Source organism: Chrysemys picta, chromosome 5 (assembly GCF_011386835.1).
Source record: "Chrysemys picta bellii isolate R12L10 chromosome 5, ASM1138683v2, whole genome shotgun sequence".
Lineage (NCBI taxonomy): Eukaryota > Metazoa > Chordata > Testudines > Emydidae > Chrysemys > Chrysemys picta.
Window position 1 is genome coordinate 71,120,109 of NC_088795.1, and position 22,400 is coordinate 71,142,508.

The 22,400-nt window shown below is 41.3% G+C and overlaps 2 protein-coding genes across 12 annotated transcripts in view; one reads left to right on the top strand and one right to left on the bottom strand.

The window, feature by feature from the left end:
* Window positions 1–14,557, top strand: part of PALLD (palladin, cytoskeletal associated protein) — a 324,448-nt gene extending 309,891 nt beyond the window's left edge. For 7 of the 8 annotated variants that reach the window (XM_005309734.5, XM_005309733.5, XM_005309735.4 and 4 more), the window contains 6 exons: window positions 1,720–1,814; window positions 4,555–4,687; window positions 7,077–7,284; window positions 8,801–8,966; window positions 11,164–11,297; window positions 12,445–14,557. In XM_005309734.5, the coding sequence (XP_005309791.2) occupies window positions 1,720–1,814; window positions 4,555–4,687; window positions 7,077–7,284; window positions 8,801–8,966; window positions 11,164–11,297; window positions 12,445–12,617 (909 nt within the window). In that variant the 3' untranslated portion in view covers window positions 12,618–14,557. Of the gene's footprint in view, window positions 1–1,719; window positions 1,815–4,554; window positions 4,688–7,076; window positions 7,285–8,800; window positions 8,967–11,163; window positions 11,298–11,421; window positions 11,473–12,444 lie in introns of all 8 variants that reach the window. The other variant, XM_005309738.4, reaches the window with a different exon arrangement.
* The window catches only part of CBR4 (carbonyl reductase 4), a 110,349-nt gene that overhangs the window by 40,758 nt on the left and 47,191 nt on the right, over window positions 1–22,400 (bottom strand). For 3 of the 4 annotated variants that reach the window (XR_010601402.1, XR_010601400.1, XR_006172598.2), the window contains exon 7: window positions 14,877–14,947. The gene's annotated coding sequence lies outside the window, so the exon portion shown is untranslated. Of the gene's footprint in view, window positions 1–12,889; window positions 14,948–22,400 lie in introns of those variants that run through there. The other variant, XR_010601401.1, reaches the window with a different exon arrangement.

Here is a 22,400-nt window from a genome sequence, read left to right on the forward strand (position 1 = left end):
AGAAATGTAAAAGGAATATCACACACTTTTCACATCATAATGGATGCTATGTACCATGTTTACTGCACTGGAAAGATGTTGGAATAGCACAGAAATTCCCAATGATATGATTTCTAGCACTCCATGTGGGTGTCCACAACAGCAGTGTCCTGAGAAAAAGTCCAGGAAGGAGGAGGTCTAGACCTTAGAAGCCCCACAGCAGGAACTATTCCTCCTAAGATATATTAAATCCTGCCCTTCTGTCTGGAAGAACTTGAGGTTTCTCCCCTTGCCACTACTCCTTTGTAACAAGCAATTCTATAGATATTTCAGAGAGAAAGGAGTAAGTTATGTCTTACCGTTATCACCTAATTTACTGCCTCAGTGATAGTCCGATCCTTATCCTGGCTGGATGCTGGTATCTGCTGGAACATCAGCAGTCTCTTGTTTGGTAGTTGGGAACATTAATGTTTACCCACTGGACCAAACCAATATATTTATGCGAGGTCTATGAGAAATTTCAGCAATTTCTGTTAACCTGGATAAGCAGATACTTAGTGCTTAGGGGTCTTGTTGAAGATGGTAGACACTGGTGGAGAATCAGCTTTTAATACAATCAACAAAATAGCACTTGAAATGCACAAATATGTATTCTATTTTTTTAGTGAACTAAAATCTTTCAAGAACTTAGAAGCTTTTTGGTTACTTTGAAATCCTGTTTTCATCCCATCTATGGCTGAGAGCCCAAACAGCTACTTACCTGTGTTTAGCGAAGTTGAATGGACACTCCAACACCTAGATTTCCCACTGTGCTGTGAAATGTGCAGACAGCTGTCCAGAAATCCATATTTTTACTGGTAACAACCTTTCTCACAGAGATACTGCTTCATGAGTACTGGAAATAAAATTCCTTTTGTGGTACATTTTGTAAAGCAGCACGTATACATGTTATCTATCAATAATAATTGTATTTCAAGGTGACTGCTTTTGTTTCCCCTCCTGCTTTCTGATTTTATGCAATACAACTTCTTTTCTGTATGTGAAGACATCAGTGTTGCAAACAAAACAATGACTGAGCTGCCACAAGCGCTTAGCTCTGTGTATAAAGTTTGTTAGGTATATTTTGGGTGTGACTTATAGCCGGTGGAGCAGATGGATAATTTTACTACTAGATAACTAAGAATCAATGTGAATGTTATGCTGATGGTAAGAACAGTCAGCAGCATTACTAAATGGTCCATCAGCGAGAGCAGAGTCAGCAGCTGGACCATTTAGCAGCATAAAGGAACATGGCAATATGTCTAAATACTTTGTTCTACAGACAATAGGTACCTCACTGCTATCTGTACCAGCTGTGTTCCAGAGAGTGCAGAAATTTCCCCCTCTTGAAAGGGTTACCTTGTAGGATACAATAAAGTAGACCTCATAACTTTTTATTGATCATTTTTTGTAACCACAGAATTGCTTCAGTGTGTTCAGAGTTGGACTGCTAGCTGTAAAAACAGGGAAAGTATTGTTGGCAGTTGATATGTTAACTAATTCTGATGGGAACTGCCTTTTTATGGAAGAAAAGATTTTGAAAGCAAGGCATCTGTAAAAGTTGGCACCAACAAGTGAACTTCAGGCTCTGGGTATTTATTAATATGTTTGTTTAGTGTTTTGGGGGAAATCTATTCTGTTAAAATTGTTTATTTTTAATAAAAAAAAATGTTTTTTTCCCCACCTCAATGTTTGTAACAGGGCAGAATAAGCTGTACTGGAAGGTTGATGGTTCAGGCTGTCAATCAGAGAGGACGGAGTCCTCGAACACCCCCCAGTCAGCCTCATATCAGAAGGTACCATAGATGTTTTCTTTACACATTCATCACTGCAGCTGCTAAACATATTTTGCACAAAGGTGCTGGCATAATTAGAGAGTTGGGAAGAAAGTATATGTGCAATATGGCACACAGGAAGAAACCTAATCTTCTCTTGTATCCAAAAATCCCTATAACTTTTGGTGCCATCAGATGTACAACAGGCAACTTATACAATCGTGTGATCTTAGTTTTTTAATCCTTGTCCTCCCTCCCTTCCTTGTTTGCCACGTTCACTTGCTGCATCTTGTCCCAGTCTTGGTCTACACCTAAAACTTAGGTCAACCTAGCTACATCATTCAGGGCTATGAAAAATGTCATGCCTGTGCGACGTAGCTAGGTCACCCTAACCATCACAGTATATGCAGCTAGGTCGATGAAAAAATTCTTCCATTTTGGTTAACCAAGTAGAGGGTCCCAGTTCAAGTGTCTGCTGTGGTGGCATATATTCGTTCTGTTCATTGGTTATGCCCACTGCAGTATCTTGCCATCAGCTGCCAATTACAACACAGAGTGTAGATATGACAGCACTACTTACTACATTCAGGATGAAATTAATGGATTTTGTTACTCACATGAACAGTTAGCAACTGAGGAAGTATATATGGTACAAATACTGCATGGAAAACAGAGCCCTGGTAAATATTAAATTAGATACTAGAAAGTCCTGATAAATCCCTGGTCAATTGTTTATGAGGATGATTCTCAGATCCTCCACCCTATTTCTCCACTTTATTTCCTCCTTTCTCAGAATTCTTCATGTTACCTAATCCTTATTTCTGGACAAGGAGGCCTGTGATGCATTTTTCTCTCATAAGCCTCACTCCTGAGTTGGCCAAAAGGCGGTCACTCAAGTGTTGAAAAGCACATCTTGCCCACCCTCACCTAGTGCTATGCAAACTGCCTCCAATAAAGTTCCAGGCCCAGGAATAACAAGGAGCTGATATCAAGGCCTGAATTCAAACCCTTTCCACAGCAGTGTGTTGCACACTGTCATTAGGCCACTAAGCCCACAAAAGCTAGTTTTATGTTCATTTTGCATAGTAAATGCAGTGGAGAAGCTATTTCAGGACTGCACAGCCACTGATTCATCAATAGGTTGATATTCAATATCCCCACTGCACTGGATCAGCACCTTTGCAATTAAAAGCCTCTTATTCATCTGTGACAGGAAGAGCTGCCACTAGGAATTGTGGGTCAGAGCTGCAAGGAGCCTGCAGGTCACTAGCTTCTAGAGAAGACAGTGTAAACACCTTTTGGGGCTGGGGGGCACTTAAAATTTAGGGAGAAGGGAACATGCAGATGCATGAGAGGGAAAGAAAAGAGGAAACGAAGAAACAGATAACACTAAGCAACAGAGATCAGTCTGGCTATGTTCTTTAAAAGAGCTCTCTTTTTGGTTTTTGAGCCCGTCCAAAAATATTTGTATTTCTCCAAGACAAAAAGAAATGGAGTCAGATATGAAGATTGATATGCAAAATAAACTTCTAGTACATGCTAACTGAAGGCAGAATTTCACTTTCAGAGCCATGCAAATATTATTGGCCAAATGAATTCCATTACAGTTTGTTGCAGTAGGGTGTCACTGTGGGCAGAGTTTGGCCATAGAAGCAATGAATTCATTGGAGCTGCATGACTGTAGCAGAGGACAGAAACTGGCCACAAATCTTATTTTTAACTACATATTTTTAAATTTAGTAAGTAAAACAGAGATTGCAAAAAGAACTTTTTGCTAAATAAGTTACTTATATAATGGAAATATTGTTACTTTCAATTGAAAATGAACTGGTTAGCCACAGACAAGGGTACAATAAATTAATGGGCAAGAACTGCTGATCACAGAAATTACAGAAAACTGTATTTTGGGTGGAGGAAATCTGCTGATTGGTCATATTTTCTGCATTTTTCTTCCCATGTTCTTTTATTTTTACTAAGAACAGTTTAATGTCACAAGATCTTTTATTCTTTAGTTTGTGTTGCTTATGAGCTACATTCTCATTCTTCTTACAGCAGAATGAGTTGCTTTGGAAATGATTATAAATATCACAAACCGATAACTGTTTAGTGAAGAATAATCCTCCAGAGCAGATGAATAAAATTTAATTCACATTAATGTAAATGTAAAATAAATGTCTTTAACTAGTAACAAATAAGAGAAGATAATAATGGAAAATCTAATGTGGAACCGAATATATTTGTGAATTGTGATAGTCTTTAGCTTCTACTATTTTCTTAAAGGTAAATGTAATTATTGACAGTACAGATTTTCTGGCTTAATCAGTAATAGAGAGGGTTTCAGATGTATGAAAGACTAAAGCAGAGTTGTGGCTGTAAATATAAAGTATTACCAAAATTCTTGTACATTTTCTTTCACTGATTTAAACTACAGAATAAATGAAATCTAAAACCTATTACTATGTATATAAACAAACTGACTTACCTAACATGGTATTCATTGTGAATGAGATAATTTTCTACTTCATATCTTTGCTACAAAATGTAGACTGAATCAAATAAATATAGAGAGAGTCATATTTAGTTGATTTTTGAGCCAAATTCTGCTCTGTTATGCTGGTGTAAATATGGAATTATTACAATGGGATCCAATGGAGTTAAGCTACATTTATACCAGTCTGACATCTGAATTTGGTTCTTCAGTTTCATCAGAAAACATGGGGACATGCCTAATAAACAAATGTATTTCATATATTATTTTAAGACCTCGATCTCGATCAAGGGACAGTGGTGATGAAAATGAACCAATTCAGGAACGATTCTTCCGACCTCATTTCCTGCAGGCTCCTGGAGACCTGATTGTTCAAGAAGGAAAACTCTGCAGAATGGACTGCAAGGCAAGTATTAAGTTTGTTTTAATTAGTGTTTCTGTTGAACCAGAGAGGGAACTCTGTTCAAATTCAGCTGTATCCTGTAATACTCATGCACTTCAGATTTCAGTGGGAATTCTAGGTACACAAAGGAGGCAGAATTAAACGCAGGATTCAGACTTGGCCTTTGGCAAAGCCTCCAATTGGGGCCCACCCTTGTGGAGGGGGGAGGAGGGGACTAAGATGTAAAGAAGAATCTCAGTATTTCTTCTTAGAATAAAGCCAGCTGGAAAGTCAAGTGATACTTTGACAAAATTTCAAACATGTGAGTTTGTATTATTGATTTATCCAAAAGGTGAAGGTGAGTCACAGCATCTCCTACAGCCCACAGCTGGCCTTTGAGGTCCATGAAAACCATGACTAAACGTACTTCAGTTTATTAGAAGGAATGCAAGTCAGTTAGTGACCTGGGTAATGCCACCTTGCTGTACTCATGGCACGAGTTCCTTCCTGGCTAACAGACTGCAACAGAATCAACTCCTATGATGAGCAGCCATTGAGCCCTGTGCTGACAGGGAGGGGCAGCTCACTAATAGGAATAATCTTCTTCCCCCCCCCCTTAGTTTTACACAAGAAGTCAGTAAGCACAGCTCTGAGAATAATATTTGTCTCAGTGTGTGCTCCCCTCTGCAATAACTAAGACTCACAAATTGTAGATCCTACATAAGCAATGACTGTGACTTTGAATGCTCCAAGGGACATTCTTCACCACATAGTACATATTATATATAAAATATTACCCTAACTAACTTCAGTGGCCCTTTTTAACTGAGAGTGAGACAGCAGGTTTCAGTGATATCATCTGCTCTAAGTACACACGGTAATTTGAATTTTTTTGCTCTTTTTTCAAGCAAACATTAAAGCATTCAACATCTTCCCTTTATAAACTTATTTTCAACCTACTACTCTGTATGTATATGTGCCTATGTATATAGAAAAAGAGAGACATTTCCTACACAGGTCACCTGCCCTGTTAAGAAAAATAAACATGAATGAACAGAATGGCTAGTGGAGAAAACTGCTGCTAGATAGTATCTAGCCTGATTCATCCCTTCTGTAGTGGCTTTCATCCTGAAGGTCCCAGAGAGTTAAAAACTTATATAAATTAGTGTCATTGTAAAGTATTCCTTTGTAAATTACAGATTGTTTCAATCACTTCTTCCTTTTTAAGAAAGTTTCTTGTCCAGCTGCACCCATTTCAGTGAACCAGTTCACCTTGATTTGGTTCTAAGCATGAAAGGAAATAACCTTTTCCCTCAAATAACAGCAGTACCATAGTGTTATTCTCCTAACCCCTTTTCATGTGTTAGTTGAGAATATTATCTCCATACTGTTATGATAAAAACAAAGGCCAAATGATCTTTCCAGTGTACAGTTTAAGGGTCAGTTCTCTGTTGTACTCATGTGAAGTGACTCTGCTAGTAAAAGGAAAATGGACTCTCTCGAAGAGACTGAATGAGGGCCTAAACATTGAGTCGAAAGAGGCACTTTGAGCCACTCTCTTAGCTCAGAGAGAATGACTTCTACAACTCAGTTGTGTAAACTAGACATGCACATCCATGTGAACAGAGATGTGAATCTAACAAACACACAATGCCTGTTGGCCACCAATCCTTTTAGCCCATTTTGGTCTGTTTGAAATCTTACAAAGGTAGGACCGAAACTTAGCTTGGTAGAGAGACTTGTGACTTTGTATAAGATAATTAATTAAAATTCAGACTTGAGCTGTTTACTTTTAAACATAATTAGTTTCTCATAATACAATATCTTACTCTTATTTTCCTAAGTAGTACGTATTGTTGATGAAACATCTTTCAACAGTTTGTCGATGGTTCGAACCATCTGAATACAAAGTTCTGTAGATGGCATTGTCTATAATAAACAATACATAACTGGAATTGAATTTGGAGTTCAATAACAGATTACCAATGGGTTGGTTTTTTGAAGGAAGAATTGCTTCACAAACCAGTTGTCGTCCTTTGTCTGTAAATTTCCCACAAGAAAAGAATTCTGAAAGTTTCTTTTCTCATTCAGAATCAAGGGCAACATTCAAAAAGATGACGGGTGATATCCAACCTTTTGTTCTGTAATCTATTACTTTGTTACTTAGATTCAAGATATATTTTAATGTTTATATCTAGTCAGTCATACCTGGGATCCCTATGGCATTGTACAAGGTGTAATTTGACCCAGTTGCGCTCCTGTGTGTAACTGAGGGCAACATTTGGTCCATTGTATTTTGTCAGACACAAATTTTCTTGCAGAAACATTCCTCCTTTTTCTCTGCAGTATGAAATAAGGAGTTCCCTACTGTTCTGTATTGCTAAGACTCTGTTCCATTCTGTTTATATTTAAGGTCAGTGGATTACCAACTCCAGATCTAAGCTGGCAACTCAGTGGAAGACCAATTCGTCCTGACAGTTCTCACAAAATGTTGGTGCGTGAGAACGGTGTACACTCTCTGATCATAGAACCAGTCACGGCTAGGGATTCTGGAATCTATACGTGCATTGCCACCAATCGAGCTGGTCAAAACACATTCAGCCTGGAGCTCATTGTTGCAGGTAATCTCTTCATGCTAAGACTACATGTTGAAAATTGTTTGAGGCATACATGAAATATTGAAAATGCAAGTTGAAGTTCTCTAGGAAAGACTATGGAATTATTACCCACTAAAATAAGTATCTCATTAATTCCAGGAGGTGAGTGTTTGAACTATCATATGTTCAAATAAATGCATATAGTGCATGGTTACAAATGTGAAAAGAGATGTGTAACTGCATTTGTTACTTTGAACCAGATCTTTGTCAATGCTCTGACCCCTTTGTGCCTCTCCAGAAACACAAAGGGGCTATAAAACTGCCATTAAACTGACAGATGAAGATACTCCGGCTCTGTTCCACTTGCCACTCAAGAATAGGGGGCATGCTTTGAAGAGAGAGAGGGCAGAAGGCACTGCAGCCAGCAGAATAGTCATTACCAGTTGATACTGGGAAAGTAATGGAGCCCAAACACTTAGCTAAGTTTGCCCCCGTCTCTTGAGTTCTGTGCTAAACACAACTCAGCCAGCTCCAGTGCAATATTAACACTGTATTTTGCAGGGATACAGCAAGTGCTTGGGGATCGGATAGGTATGTAGCAGCCTATCAGGCTGATTGAGAGAAGGAGAGCTTGAAACTCAATAGGACAGCAAGGAAACTAAAAGGTAACATTTAAAAAGGATAAAATGAAGTCCTTCCTCCTCCAGAGAGGGTATGAGAAAACAAATCATGTGACAGATGTTAATCATATCCCTTAATGTACTAATGGAAGGCATTCAGATACTATGGTGAGGAGCACAGCCTAAGCATCTATACAAAATAGGATGAGGGGGGGTAGTGGACTGTCTTGTTTTAGTGGGGTGTTTTTGTTTTGCATATTGGAGGGGTGTTGGGCATATCAGCTCCTGGAGCCCATGGTCACAGAACATTCAAAAGACTATATAGAAGAGGAATAAGTTGAAATGACACTATTTATGTTAAAATATTTTATTGGTGAACAATTAGCCACGGTGCAGAGCATATGCTGATGGTCAGCTGGGCAAAGAAGAAATTTTATCCCAAATTCCTTTTGTGTATGTGCACAATCAGCCAAAAGATATGCTACTACATTTGTCTGAAGTACACTGGAGGCAATAATAGAGACCACAAACCAGACTAGATTGCCAAACTAAGAAAGAGCTCAAATAATATCTGTATGAGATCAGTTTTGCCAGCTAATGGGCACACCTCATAGGATCCCAAAAATGAAGCCCCTTTCATTTGACAATATTGAGTGTGCCTTGTTCAGCTGAACTGAGAATTTAAGCATTTCACCCTGCTCTATTAGAACCCATCTTTCTCTTATTAAAGTCATAGACAGGACAAGTTTTACTTCCCTGAAGCAGGTGCTGGTCTAATGCAATTATTTTTATAAGTTTACTGCCACTAAGTAGTGGTTTAAAATCTTCTACCATTTAACTGAATAAATGCAATGGAGGCTGAATGGTAATAGAATGTTGTCACTGTAAATATCGTTGCCATTTCTATGGTGTTTTCACAGCTAAGGAAGAACACAAGCCACCTGTGTTTCTAGAGAAGCTACAGAACACAGGAGTGGCTGATGGATATCCCGTGCGACTGGAGTGCCGAGTCTCTGGGGTGCCATATCCTCAGATATTTTGGAAGAAAGAGAATGAGTCACTTACTTACAACACTGAAAGAGTGAGGTTAGAGCAGTTTAATATTATATAATTAATCTCACTGACAAAGATCAAAGTAAATCATGACTGAAAGCCCCTGAAGGTTATATGAGGTTGTAAGAATCCTTAGTGCAAGGTTCACAAAGGGACTAAAGGTGCCTAACTGCCACTTTAGCTTCCTAAATCCCAGAATCAGACCCTCCTGGGATTCACAAAATCCCCACTCAGCTACCCCCAAACCCTGTAGGCACCTAAACTCATTCTATGCTTAAATTTTTGCAGTGAAAGTTCCCTATGTTTCTGCCTCTGAACATGAGCACTGCTGCCCCATGGCAGACATACAAACACTTAAGTCCCAGTGGTTCGCCCATGAGGGGAAGATTCACAAGCCTGTAGGTAAACTCTGAGCCCACTTAGCAAATGAGCTATTTGTGGGGGGACTTACTCAAAATGAGTGGGGGGTAGGAGGAGGATGACCTCTCTTGTAACTTAGGGGTGAGGGTTCTCAAATGTGGGAGAGCCAATATCCAGTGTGCCTACTCCAATGAATTTAATTATTCATTCACAGTGGGAAGGATTCAACAGCAGAGGCTGAAGAAGCCCCATGTCAGAATAGCCCAATGGTTAGCGCACTCTCCTAGGAGGCAGCAGATCCCAGTTCAAATCCCTTCTCCCCTTCAAGTAGAGGGGGGCCTTGAACCAGATGTTTCCTTCAGGCAAATGCCCTAACCACTGGGCTAGAGAGTATGAGGTTGCTCCCCGCCACCCCAACCCAGCATGGGTGCCTAATGCTAAGAGAGGGTTTGCAGTTGAGGATTCAAGCAGCAGGAGGTGCCTATGTCAGTGGCTTTTGTGAATCCCATTCCAAGGTGACTGTTTCCCACATTCATTGTGTAAATGTAAACATATACGTCTGGAAACAAAGAATATAGGACATAGTCCGCCATTCTGTAAGTATCTTAGGAAGCAGTGCCTGAAAAAGATTACTGTTGTGGATAATCAGCTGAACATGAGCTCCCCCTGTGATGCTGTAGTCAACAGAACTAAAGACGATCCTAGGATGCATAAATGGGAATCTCGCATAGGAGTAGAGATGTTATTTTACCTCTGTACTTCACACTGGTGTGACCGCTGCTGGATTATCCAGTTTTGCTGTCCACAAAGGCTACTGATAAATTGGAGAGGGTTTTGGAGACAAGCTACAAGGATTAAAAAACATGCCTTATAGTGACATACTCAATGAGCTCAAGCTATTTAGCTTAATAAGGGGAAAGCTAAGGGATGACTTGTGTACAGTCTGTAAGTACTATTAGGAACAAATATTTAACAATGGCTCATCTATCTAAACAGAAAGGAAATGTTCAATCCAATGGCTGGAAGTTGAAGCTAGACAAATCCAGACTGGAAATACGATGTACATTTTGTCATTGGAACAGTTTACCAAGGGCTGTGGTAAATTCTCCATCCCTGACAATTTTTAAAGCAAGACAGATCTTCCCCAAATAACCCTTAGTCTGTCCTCCTGTATAGCACATAGGCTCTAAGTGAGCACACTGGTCCCTTCTAGCCTTGGATTCTACAAGGATGTGAATAGGAAACCTAGACACTGAACTCAGGCTTTGTGAACCCCAGTGACCTTTTAAGGGCTTCTTTGTGAATCTAGCCCTGAGTGTTTATTATGTACTCTTAACATGAAGTAATCCTCACAGCAGGCCTGTTAATGGCTTCATCTACAAAAGGGGACTATGAGGCACATGACTTTCTCAAAACTATGAATCTCTCTCTCTCATTCCTTAAAGGTCAAATTTGTTAGATTCTTCCCCAAAGTTTCTTTTTTGAAGTTTTGACTTGGAAATGCAATTGAAACTTGAGCTCTAAAGTAGTGTCTTGAATTGTGGACAAGAAAAAGACTGGTTACTGAGATATTAGCCAGATGTTAATTGTGCATCTTGACTTGTTTTAAAAATTAGCAAAAAAAACAAATTAAAAAAAAAAACGACAGACTTAAAAATTAAGCTCAGATTCATTTTCCACTTACTGTGCACATCTCTCTCATTCCTTTAGTGGGAGCTGTATGTTCATTAAGAGGAAATATAACCTACTATCTGTAAATGTGCTGCTTTAAATTTGGGCTTGTAATGATATGTTTAAACACAATAAACCATGTCCATACTGGCTGTTATGTAATTTAAGTTTTAATAACCTTTTCTTCTCCCCCATTTAGTATGCACCAGGATAACCATGGCTACATTTGCCTGCTTATTCAGGGAGCTACAAAAGAAGATGCTGGTTGGTATACTGTGTCAGCTAAGAATGAGGCTGGGATTGTGTCCTGCACTGCCAGGCTTGATGTTTACAGTAAGTGCCTTCTATTCTGAGATATGCAGTTAAATTAAACCAATCTTCCCAAAAACCAGCAGTTCTAAAAACTTTAGTTTATACCACAAAGGTTTACACTGATCTCTTTCTCTTTTGTTTATAGTTTCTTCACAATAATAATGATCCTCATCAAGACAGCAAATACTCTGTCAAAGTATACTTCACCACCTTTCAAATACTTACACAAACCAAGCATGCTGGTTTCTTTACTTGCTTAGAATACTACATCTAGCTTATTTACACATGCATCCTTATCAGTAACTCTAGAAAGCAGCATGACATTTTCTTTTGGTCCTTCTTACAATGCTCTGCTAGCATCAGCTTTTAACCTTTATTAGTATTACCTAAACACACTTTAGACGGGTGCCAATGGCAGATCCTGTTGTAGTTTACTACTTAGACCAGTACAGTTTCCCTATTGTGAACGGATCTTAAACCAAAATTAGATAATGTTGGACAGCAATCTGACCTGTTTATTGTTTTGAGCAAAATGTTTATTCTTGTTAAGGTCACACAATAATGGGGTGGTGATGGTGTAACTTGTTACAAAGCAGCAGCTCTGAACAGGACTCTGCTTAGCTTTGTCACACCACATCGCAGAGGGGGACAAGGATAATCTGATTTGTTCCATGGAGTAATTCCATTGAAGATCAATTACATTAGTGGGAGATTAGAATCTGGCCTGGTATTTTCACCCCAGTGGGGAGGACTGTCTTGCAGTGTTCTGCAGTAACTTTTCTGGACTTCTTGGGAGCAGCAATGGCAAATTTTGTACTTGGCCAGGGCGAATGGAGTCACAATGCACATCTTTCAGAAGTAAGGGTGGGAGGTGGTTGAGAAGGCTTAGCTGGTGGGTTACACAGCAAAATAGTGGAGGCAAACAATTTATAGTCTTTTCTGTGCAGTAAGGACATGACAAAGTGAGAGCAGTGGAGAGAACAGGGTTGGCTGTTATGTAAATCAGTACATAAAGTAAAAAATCTAGAGTTGCTAATTCCCTGCCATTCAAGTGAAAAAATGTATCGGGAGTTTATAAAGAACTGAACAGTACAGGAGTGTGCCTATAGTACTTCTGTTATCTGAGTTAAGAAGGGTGAACCTAATTTGTTTTTTTTCAAATCTGTAGCTCAGTGGCAACAACAACCTCAAACCACCAAGCCAAAGAAGGTGCGTCCCTCAGCCAGTCGATATGCAGCACTTTCTGACCAAGGACTAGACATCAAGGCAGCATTCCAGCCTGAAGCAAACCCAGTTCATCTGACATTGCAGTCTGGCTTGGTAGAGAGCGATGACCTGTAGACCTGAGCTGCCAGATCCATCATTTTCTTTCAAAGCAGAAACACTGAAAGCCATTGCCTTGACCAATGATTCTTCTATGTCACTTTATGTAAAGCCAGACACCTTCAAGTACAAAAATCCCCACCTTAACCATATATTTCTTATTCCTACCAAATTAGGATAGGTAGCTGATTAATAGAAATATTCACATTGCACAGAAAATCACATTCACTGTTCAGTTCCTTATGCCTATATTGCTAGAACTCTTATGAATAACCTTTTTCATAAAGGCCAAAATACTGAACTGAACCAGATTTTTCAGAAGTAAACAGTACAGTATTTAGCACTGAGTTCCTTCCTAAGCAAGATGTAGATGCTACACGGTATTAATGGTGAGAGAAGTTTCATTTAAGGCTATTAGACCATAAAGGAAATTAACATGTATGGTTATCTTTTTACAATTCAAAATGGCAATGCAGCGTGATAGCTACAGAGAACAAGTGCAATATTGTAAGAATAAAACAGGAAGCGAGAAGGAAAAACAAACGAATACCTTGTCTCTACAATGAGAAAGGAAATACATGCCTTAAAATGTTAGAACTGCCAATACTATATAGCAAGGCTGACACCTTTGTTCTTAAAAAAATTCTTATTTTTTTTCTTTTTTTGGTCAGCGAGGATGCTTATTTACAACCATACTACAAGGCTAATTTAAGCAAAAATAATTGAACCTAGTCAAAATAATGAGAGCTGAGGCATAATACACTACTACAGACTATAAATCCTAGCACCCAAGTAAGGGATACTTTTGGGAAAGAGAAAAATGCCAACAGTATAGTTTTACTACATACAGTTAGCAAAAAGGGGGAAAACTATAGATGTTTTTAGTGTTTTTTTTTTTTAAACAGATCCTGAAAACTAACAGAACACTGCCATTCACACATTTGAAATTCCCAGATCAGCAGAAAGCTATGGAGTTTATGTAGTGGACATTTATGATTGTGTAGAGCTTGTGAATATGTATGAGGATTTTAGGAATGTAGAGCAAGTGGAAAAAATGGACTGAGTCTGCAATCGGAGTTTAAATGACAAGTACATATCATAGGGGGTAGGCTAGTAGAATGAAGGTGGAGAAAAACAGATGTGCCATTATATTATTTTCTTAAGACAACATGTGTAGGTGGTGAATGATAAATATTTGTTTTCTTCCCTAGTGTATGATAACAGACTAACCATGCTGTGGCTAGGGACTGCGTGCAGTAGGTGAAGACTTTAGAATAGAGGCTACTTTCAGAATGCAAAGCAATTCCACATCAAACTGGACTCTACTGTACTAGGCAGTTTTGACTCTGAACCAATTAGCTTAGTTGAGAGGGCAGAAGAATTTTAATTGGGCCTAATGGGGAAAAAATTGAGGTATTGATGGTACGAGAGTCTTTGATATAAAAGGAACATGCTGTATTCCTTACATGAAGCACATATGGTTATCGTTCATTATTTATAATAAAAAGTGTTGAAATCTATCTCAGCTCAGTTATTCAAGTCCATTATTAGTTTATTGTTTGTGTACTACCATATATTTTGCATTACTGCTATACATATATTGTTTCATACCTCTTTGTAAGTATACAAACCAAGTTTTTTTTAGTGACTAAACTTTAGCACAGAAGATAGTACTATTCTATGCAGATTGGTGCAGGTTATGACCACAGTTACAGGCACTACTTATCTAAATTAATATCATACAGTCTGTCATATAGAAATATCCTACCTATATTTTAGAGTAAAGTATGTCTTATTTGCCACGTTTTTCTTGACTGCTAATTTACTGTTTGTTTAGCTTAACTAGCATTATTTTGACACCTTTTATTTGTATTTATAAAAAAGTACTATCATTACTTTGGATTGTTGTGCTGACATAATGTGGGTTTAGCATCAATAAATATTACACAAATAGAAAATTGTCATTTTCTGGGCAAAAGTAGTCATAGCTATTTCTATAAAGGTATCCAAATACAGAATTTGGAAATTTAACACAAGACCGACAAGATTAGGGTTGTGAGCTGGAAATAAAGAGATTTTTGAAGTTTCTAAGAAAGGTCAGATTTGGTTTAGGGAATCTCCTTCGCTGATTTAAACCTGGGGGGTGGGGGAAGGACCCTTTTAGCACGGTGTAATAGTTCAGTTTTAAAAATGTTTCATATTCAATGTGTATCTCCATTCATCCTGCACACATTGTTGCATTTGAACTGTCTATAATACCCAAACCATGGTACTTACCCAGTAGAAGAGAGACTGTAATTGTGTTATAGAGGCCATCTTGTGATTAAGATCAGTTCTTGATTATGTTTCTATTTAAAAAAAACAACAACTATTTAGTAGGTACACAGAATTGTTTGGCAAACGGCCACATTTTCTAACACGTTATTTAGCTGCCTTGAAGTACCATTATCCTAGTGTAAGAACAGACTTTACCCAAAGAAAGACAGTCCTCACTCTAAATTGCAAAACACTAAATCCAAGAAGGAAAAAAATGTTGTACTCCATATGTTGCAAGTTTGCCCTCCATATAGAGAATCAAATTGTTCAGTAAAAGTCTAATTTACTATTTGGTTTATATTTAGGAACAGTTCCATACAATTAACCCTACAGCAACTCACTCAGCAAAACAGAGTCCTGACACAAGTGATAGTAATGCCATTGATACCAATGGTGTTGCCCCTGCTTACTTACTACAGCAGTATTTGGCACAGTAAATTAAATCTGATGGGGCTTTTGAGAACCAGAGTACTTGTTTTATAAAACAGCTTGTCCCTCTAATTTGCTGTTGGTGTGTTAAAAGTAGCTCCCATCAAATAGTTTATGTAAACATTTTGCTTCACAGACAAAATGTCTCTCCTTGACTTTCTTTATACATACCCATGCACAAATTAGGGATGTAAATATTGTTTAAAAAGTTAACCGGTTAACCAAGGTCGCAGCCAGGGCTGGGGCCCCTCCAGCCGGCCAGCACAAGGCAGCCCGGGGGCCCCTCCAGCCAGGGCGATGGGGTTAACGGTTAAGGTCAGTTAACCTTTTACATCCCTAGTACAAATAGTAAAATCAGGTCTTTAACTAAAAAGTAAGGATGTTTACAGCACAGCCAAGTTTTTAATTACTATTTTTAAACATTGAGGATGTTGTGGGTTTACCAGTGCAGAAAAATAAATCAGTGTAGCATAAGCAGGGAGAGACACATGTGCTTGCCAAAAGGCTACAAACCTATGTGAAATTCACTGAGTCATCAAGGTCATTTTATGGAGGGAAATTTAAATTTCCCAGCCAACTACACCCAACTGAGGCTACCCACTGACACTGTCTGTATAATTGATAATGTAACTAGTTACTTTAGACCAAAGAGTTCTCCACTGTCTCAAAGTCCTCTGCAATTACATTTTGTTAGAAACCCTCTCTATTCAAGCATATTTACACATTCTATGGACCACATGTTAATACATTGTGTCTTGCAGACCAGCTACCTTCACTTTCTTGATTACAAAAACTTGGTGGCACCTACAGCAGTTACTTACATAATCTATATAGGAGTTTTACCTACTTTTAATAGCTGGATACAAACATCCAGCACTTTGTGATGTTTCACAGCTATTTGGATCAAATGGAACCAAATTGCACAATTTGGGAACACCCGACTTTGAAAAGTTTAACTTTTTCAGATACATTACCTTTTAAACATTTTTCTGCAATTTGTATGGTAATGAACACCTCAATTTTTTAAAAACACATCTTATCTCTGCCTCCAGCACAGGTAAATAGCCTTTATGCCCAGTACTTCGTGGGGGCTTAAACTTTCCCCTGACTCAATAGAGCAGCAGTTCTCAAACTTTTGTACTGGTGATCCCTTTCACATAGAAAGCCTCTGAGTGTGACCCCCCCCTTAAAACACATTTTATTATATTTAATGCCATTATAAATGCTGGAGGCTGACAGCTTGCAGCCCTCCATGTAATAACCTTGTGCTCCCCCGTGGGGTGCTGACCCCCCGTTTGAGAAGACGATCTGCTCCACTGTTATCAGTGCAGCCTCCAAGTCATAATAGGCTATGCTGCTTCTATGTGCATGCCTCACCTAGGGAGGGGAGTGAATCATCTAATCCAACTAGATTAATCATCCAGCATTTTCCCCCCTCTATCAATTCCCACCCTTTATGGTACAGATAGAGTTCTGCATGCTGCAGTTGAGAGCACCTGCACCAACTCCCCAGGCTCACTACTTATTGATCATTCTGCACCTGTGATAAACCGGATTTGCCCACATTAATCTAGTTCTCAAATGGCAACAAACATTTCCCCTCCGCACCCTTCTGCTGTTTATCATGTGACTTAAATAGTCATGGTTCAATACAAAGAAGAGGATATACTCCTGGAACCCAAGGAGTTCACAATCTATATCATACAGTATGCCCATTCTTTGGGTCTGTAAGCTGGAATTTGGGTAAGGCAAGCATTACTTAAAGGTTAGGTGCAAAGACAAAATAAACTGATTAAATCCTATGCTGCACTATGTTCCTACTAAAAGATCTGGGGGTTTAAAATAAGGCTCAAGTGCACTCCTAGGGAGAAAGTCCAGACTAAGAAGCATCAATACCTGCAGGGAAATGACCTCATAAATGCATAAAGAAGAGCTGAGACTAACTTGGATGCAGTGACTCTAAAGTGACTGCAGTGCCATATATAAAACACTGGTGAAGGGTCAGACTCTACTACTGACCGCACCTTCTACTTCTGTAATAGTACAACTAAGCCAAAAACATCTCCACAGCACAAGAGATGGGGAAAAAGAATAGTAGATGGCCACTGCTCAGACTGATTAGATCAATTATAGCAGAAGCTATAAAATCTCATCACACAGAACGGGCTAGATTTTGCCAGACTCCATTTTTTAACCATTTAGCTAAATATGCTGTTAAAACTGTTTGGGTCAAATTTTGACCTAAAGTTAGCAAAGAACAACTCTCCCAAAGTACAGCTAAAAGGGGGAATGGTATTCCCTCATTTCCATTATGCAATCGCTCAATTTAAAGCCCTCCGCCATTGTTCTAAATACTATCCACAGTGGTTTGAAACAGAACTATACTTGTCAACTCTTTTCCACTTTTGAACTCTAAGATATCCCTTCCCACATGATAGACAGCATATTTGCTTATTCTTTGCAAATTTTAAGAGACCTATTTAAACATCTAAAATTACAGGTTTTTATCTGCAGTACTTTCCTTAGTTCCCAACAAAGGATTATCATTTTGTATGAAAAAGACTGGAAGAAACACAGCATTGTAATATTTCACCACTGCCCTCTATGACTTCCTAATTGATACATTTCTTCTCCCACAAGTCTTTAGAATTCAGCACTTTCCCTCACAAACCACTAAGTGAATTTGAGAGATTACAGATAAAGCAACTTCCATTAATTCTGAATTTACTTTGGCTATTCAGCCTCGTCAGCTATTAATTCACATATTTCAGTCTGACCAAAAATAGTTTAATTTCCCTTAGTAGGTGGAATCCTGCAATGACTTTCACAAAAATGTCAGTAATATTTTCATTGGTGTAACCCATCTAATAACCAAGTAGCAAATTCTATACAGAGCATAGGAATGGTAATCACAATAGTGTATACCACAAGAGCAATTCCCTTATGAAGCGGAGAATGAAAGATTTAAGAAGAAACTAAGTTTGTCTCTCTCCAATGTTCCACCCAAAATAATCAGTTATATGGCTTGTATACTATGTGGATTTCTAACTATAAAAGTACATATGTAATATTACACTATTCTCTGCTGTCAGTTCCCTCAGAAGTAATGTACAGTACATAAACATTTAAGGAAAGCCTGATGGACAAAAGTAGAGTTGTCTTAGTGAAAAAACTGTTACCTCTTGTAACTGTTGTTCTTCGAGATGTGTTACTCCTGTCCATTCCAATAGCTGTGCGCACGCACCGCGTGCACGATCGCCGGAAAGCTTTTCCCTAGCAGGTCCCATCGGGTCAGCTATGGAGACCCTTAGAGTGGTACCTTTATGGCAGTGTATATAGGTCCCTGCTGACCCGCTGAATGCTCAGTTCCTTCTTGCCAGAGTACTCCGACAGTGGGGAGGCGGGCAGGATTTGGAATGGACATGAGCAACACATCTCTAAGAACAACAGTTACGAGAGGCAAGTAACCGTTTTTTCCTTCTTCGAGTGATTGCTCATGTGCATTCCAATAGGTGACTTCCAAGCAGTTACCCCCGGGGACGAGTCAGAGTTCACCTAATTGCCAAATGTAGGACTGCCTTACCAAACTCAGCATCATGGCGTAACGATGGGTAATGGCATAGTGGGAAGTGAAGGTGTGAACTGAAGACCAGGTTGCCACCTTGCAGATGTCCTAGATAGGGACCTGCGCCAGGAATGCTGCGGATGCCGCCTGCACTCTGGGGGGCTGGAACTTTAGCCAGGCCATAGCAAGTCCTGATGCAGGACGTGATCCATGACGAGATTCGCTGTGATGAGATCGGGAGTCCCCTCATTCTTCAGCTATAGCAATAAAGAGCTGCAGTGACTTACGAAACGGCTTTGTGCATTCAACGTAAAATGCTAAGGCACATCTAATATCCAAGGAATGGGACATGTGCTCCCCGTTAGTGGCATGGGGTTTAGGAAAGAACGCAGGTAAAAATATATCCAGGTTCACATGAAACTGGGAGATAACCTTAAGCAGGAACGCAGGGTGGGGGCGTAGCTGCACCTTGTCTTTATAAAATACCGTATAAGGCAGTTTGGAGGTCAGTGCTCGGAGTTTGGCTACCCTTCTAGCGGAGGCTATAGCCACCAGAAAAGCCACCTTCCAGGAAAGGTAGGACAGAGGGCATGTAACCATGGGCTTAAAGGCCCCCCATGAGTGAGGACAGGACCAGGTTGACGTCCCAGGGGGGGAACGGGCCAACGTACTGGAGGATAAAGTCTGTCCAGGCCCTTAAGAAACCTGCTCACCATGGGATTACTGAACACTGAACCTCCACCCCACCCTCCATTCCCAGGTGAAAGGCCGAAATAGCCGTAAGGTTTACCCTCAGGGATGATGTTGCTAACCCTTGGTGCTTGAGATATAAAAGACAGTCCAAAATAAAAGGAATTGGGGCTGATTATGGCTCAGTTCCCCTTTGTCGAGGCCAAATGGAGAAACGCTTCCACTTAGCCAAGTACATGGCTCGAGTGGAGGATTTCCTACTTCCTAACAGGACCTCCTTCACTGAGTGCAAGCACTGAAGCTAGAGAGGGTTTAGCCATGGAGCTTTCATGCCATGAGGTGGAGGGACTCCAGACTGAGGTGCTGTAAATGGCCGTGGTCCTGTGTGATTAGGGTCGGACAGAGAGGGAGCGCTACTGGTCTGTCCACTGAGAGGTTCAGGAACATGGTGAACCAGTGCTGGCGAGGCCACGCTGGCGCTATGAGGATCAAAGAAGCTCTCTCCTGATGAGGGGAGGTGGGAATGGTGGGAATGTGTACAGCAGGTGACCTGTCCATGACAAGTGAAAGGCGTCTGTGGTAGAGGCTGGGCTGTGGTTCAGGAAGGAGCAGAATCTCTGGCACTTCCTGTTGCTCCGTGTTGCGAACAGGTCCATGTGGGGAGAGATCCACCTCTGGAAAATCAAGTGAGTGATGTCCGGTCTGAGGGACCACTCGTGTCCACGGAACGAGCAACTGAGGCAGTCGGCCAGCTCATTTTGTGCCCCCGGAACGCCTGCAGGTGAATGGAGTGGGCGATACAAAAGTCCCACACTGTGAGGGCTTCCTGACAGAAGGGAGAGGAGCAACCACCACCCTGTTTGTTTATATAGAACATCGCTGCAGTATTGTCCATGCGCACTGATACACAAATGCCCTGAAGCCGGGCCTGGAACGCTTGGCATGCCAGGCAAACCGCCCTCAGTTCTCTCACGTTGGCTGGGATTAACTCCTGGAACTTAGCCAACGAGCTCCAGGCATTAAAAGCGTATCGGCTAAGTACTGCCTGCTGATTCGCTATCCGAAGCTGGAGCCCACCAGTCGAATAGACTTTACGGCCAAAGAGATCCAGTTTCTTGGCATCATGTGACTTAGGTGCAGGACCCAGTTGTCCTTGTCACTCTTTGTGGTTTGCCGCATCAGCCATCAACGTCCCCGGTTGGGGCTGGGTAAAAAGGTGCTCATAGCCCTTTTGCAGCACAAAGTAGCATCTCTCGACTCCTTTATCCACTGGTGGTATAGAGGCCGGGATTTGCCAGAGCACCTTCGTGGTGTTCTGAATTATCCTTATGGGGGCAAGGCCAGTCTAGAAGGGCCCTAGGGAGTGAGCATGTCTACCATCGGATCTGAATCCTCCATAACCTCCTTCGCCTGACGGTTGAAGTTAACTGCCACCCTCCTAAGCAGGTCCTGGTGGTCTTTGCTGTCCATTGGTGGTAGAGTGGTGGAGGTGCCTGCCACCACCTCATCCAATGAGGAGGAGGAAGAGGTTCCCGGGACAGGATCTTCCTGCCCCTTGGGTTCTCTAGAGGTCGGGCCAAGTACCTCGGAGCTGCCTGCAACCGGAGGATCAGGTGCCACCAACGCTGGTGGAGGAGGGGCTGTGATTGTCTGTCACCGCTCAACAGCCACGTCCCGTACAGGGTCCTCAGGGGCCCTAAGGATGTAGCGTGCCATCAACGTCGTGGATGGAGGGTCATGGGGGGCTGAAACAACCGATGCAGCCTAGATCCCTGATCTTGAGATTGGTGGTAGGCCCAAAGGGTCCAAAAAGGCCATTGCACTGGGCCCTGCCACTAGGGTGGCCAAGTGATGGCTGGTGCTGGTTGTTCCACTGGTGTACAGTGCCAGGATCGGTGCCAGGACCGGGATTGATTGTGGCTGTGTCAGGACACAGATGATTCTATGTCTGACTCTGACGAGTACTCTGTACCCGACCACAGGGGAGTGGAACCAGGGAGCGATGCCGGGGAGACAGAGATTGGCGCCGTAATATCATGGGCTTCCCTCAATGATGAATCAATGGCGGTGTCGCCATCGGTGCCGTGACAGGTGTCGGAGTCGTCCAGGATGCCGGGCATGCCGCCGCAGTCAATGCCGTCGCTGGTGCTAATGGCATTGCCTGAGTTTGCAAAGCCAGGCTCCACACCTGCGGGGCCAGGTACTGCAACCTCATGGCAATGAGGTCTCGAGATGCCTAATATGTGTCCAGAGTAGAGGGGAGGTCAAGCTCGTCCTCCAAATCGTCCCGGGTAGTAGAGTCCATTCTCGCTGGACTCAACAGCTCTGCAACTGGGGTCGGAGTCAATGGCGTTGGTTCTTGGGGACCAGACAGAGGGTGTCCCACCAAAGGACGCACCCCACTGGAATCTCTCCTCGGCTTCCTGATAGGGAAACATCCCGTCTGGTTTCTTTTTCTTATGTGGCACCGGGGACTGTGAACAGTTCTGCCGCGTGGCACTGGCCTTGCGGGCCAGGGAGCAGTGCCGGTGTTCCCTGGCGGAGTCCTTCTGAGGCCGGTGCGCTGTGCACCGAGGATGCCAGTGTCGGCTCTGGCTGTGGCTGAAGGGCCGACTCCATCAGGAGGAGCTTCAGGCGATAGTCACACTCCCTCTTAGTCCTAGGTCTGAAGCTCCTGCAAATAGGACACTTATCTGTCTGATGGCCCTCGCCGAGGCACTTGAGACAGGAGGTGTACGGATCGCTTGTTGGCATAGGTTTTGCACACCTATCGCACGCCTTATACCCCTGCGACAGAGGCA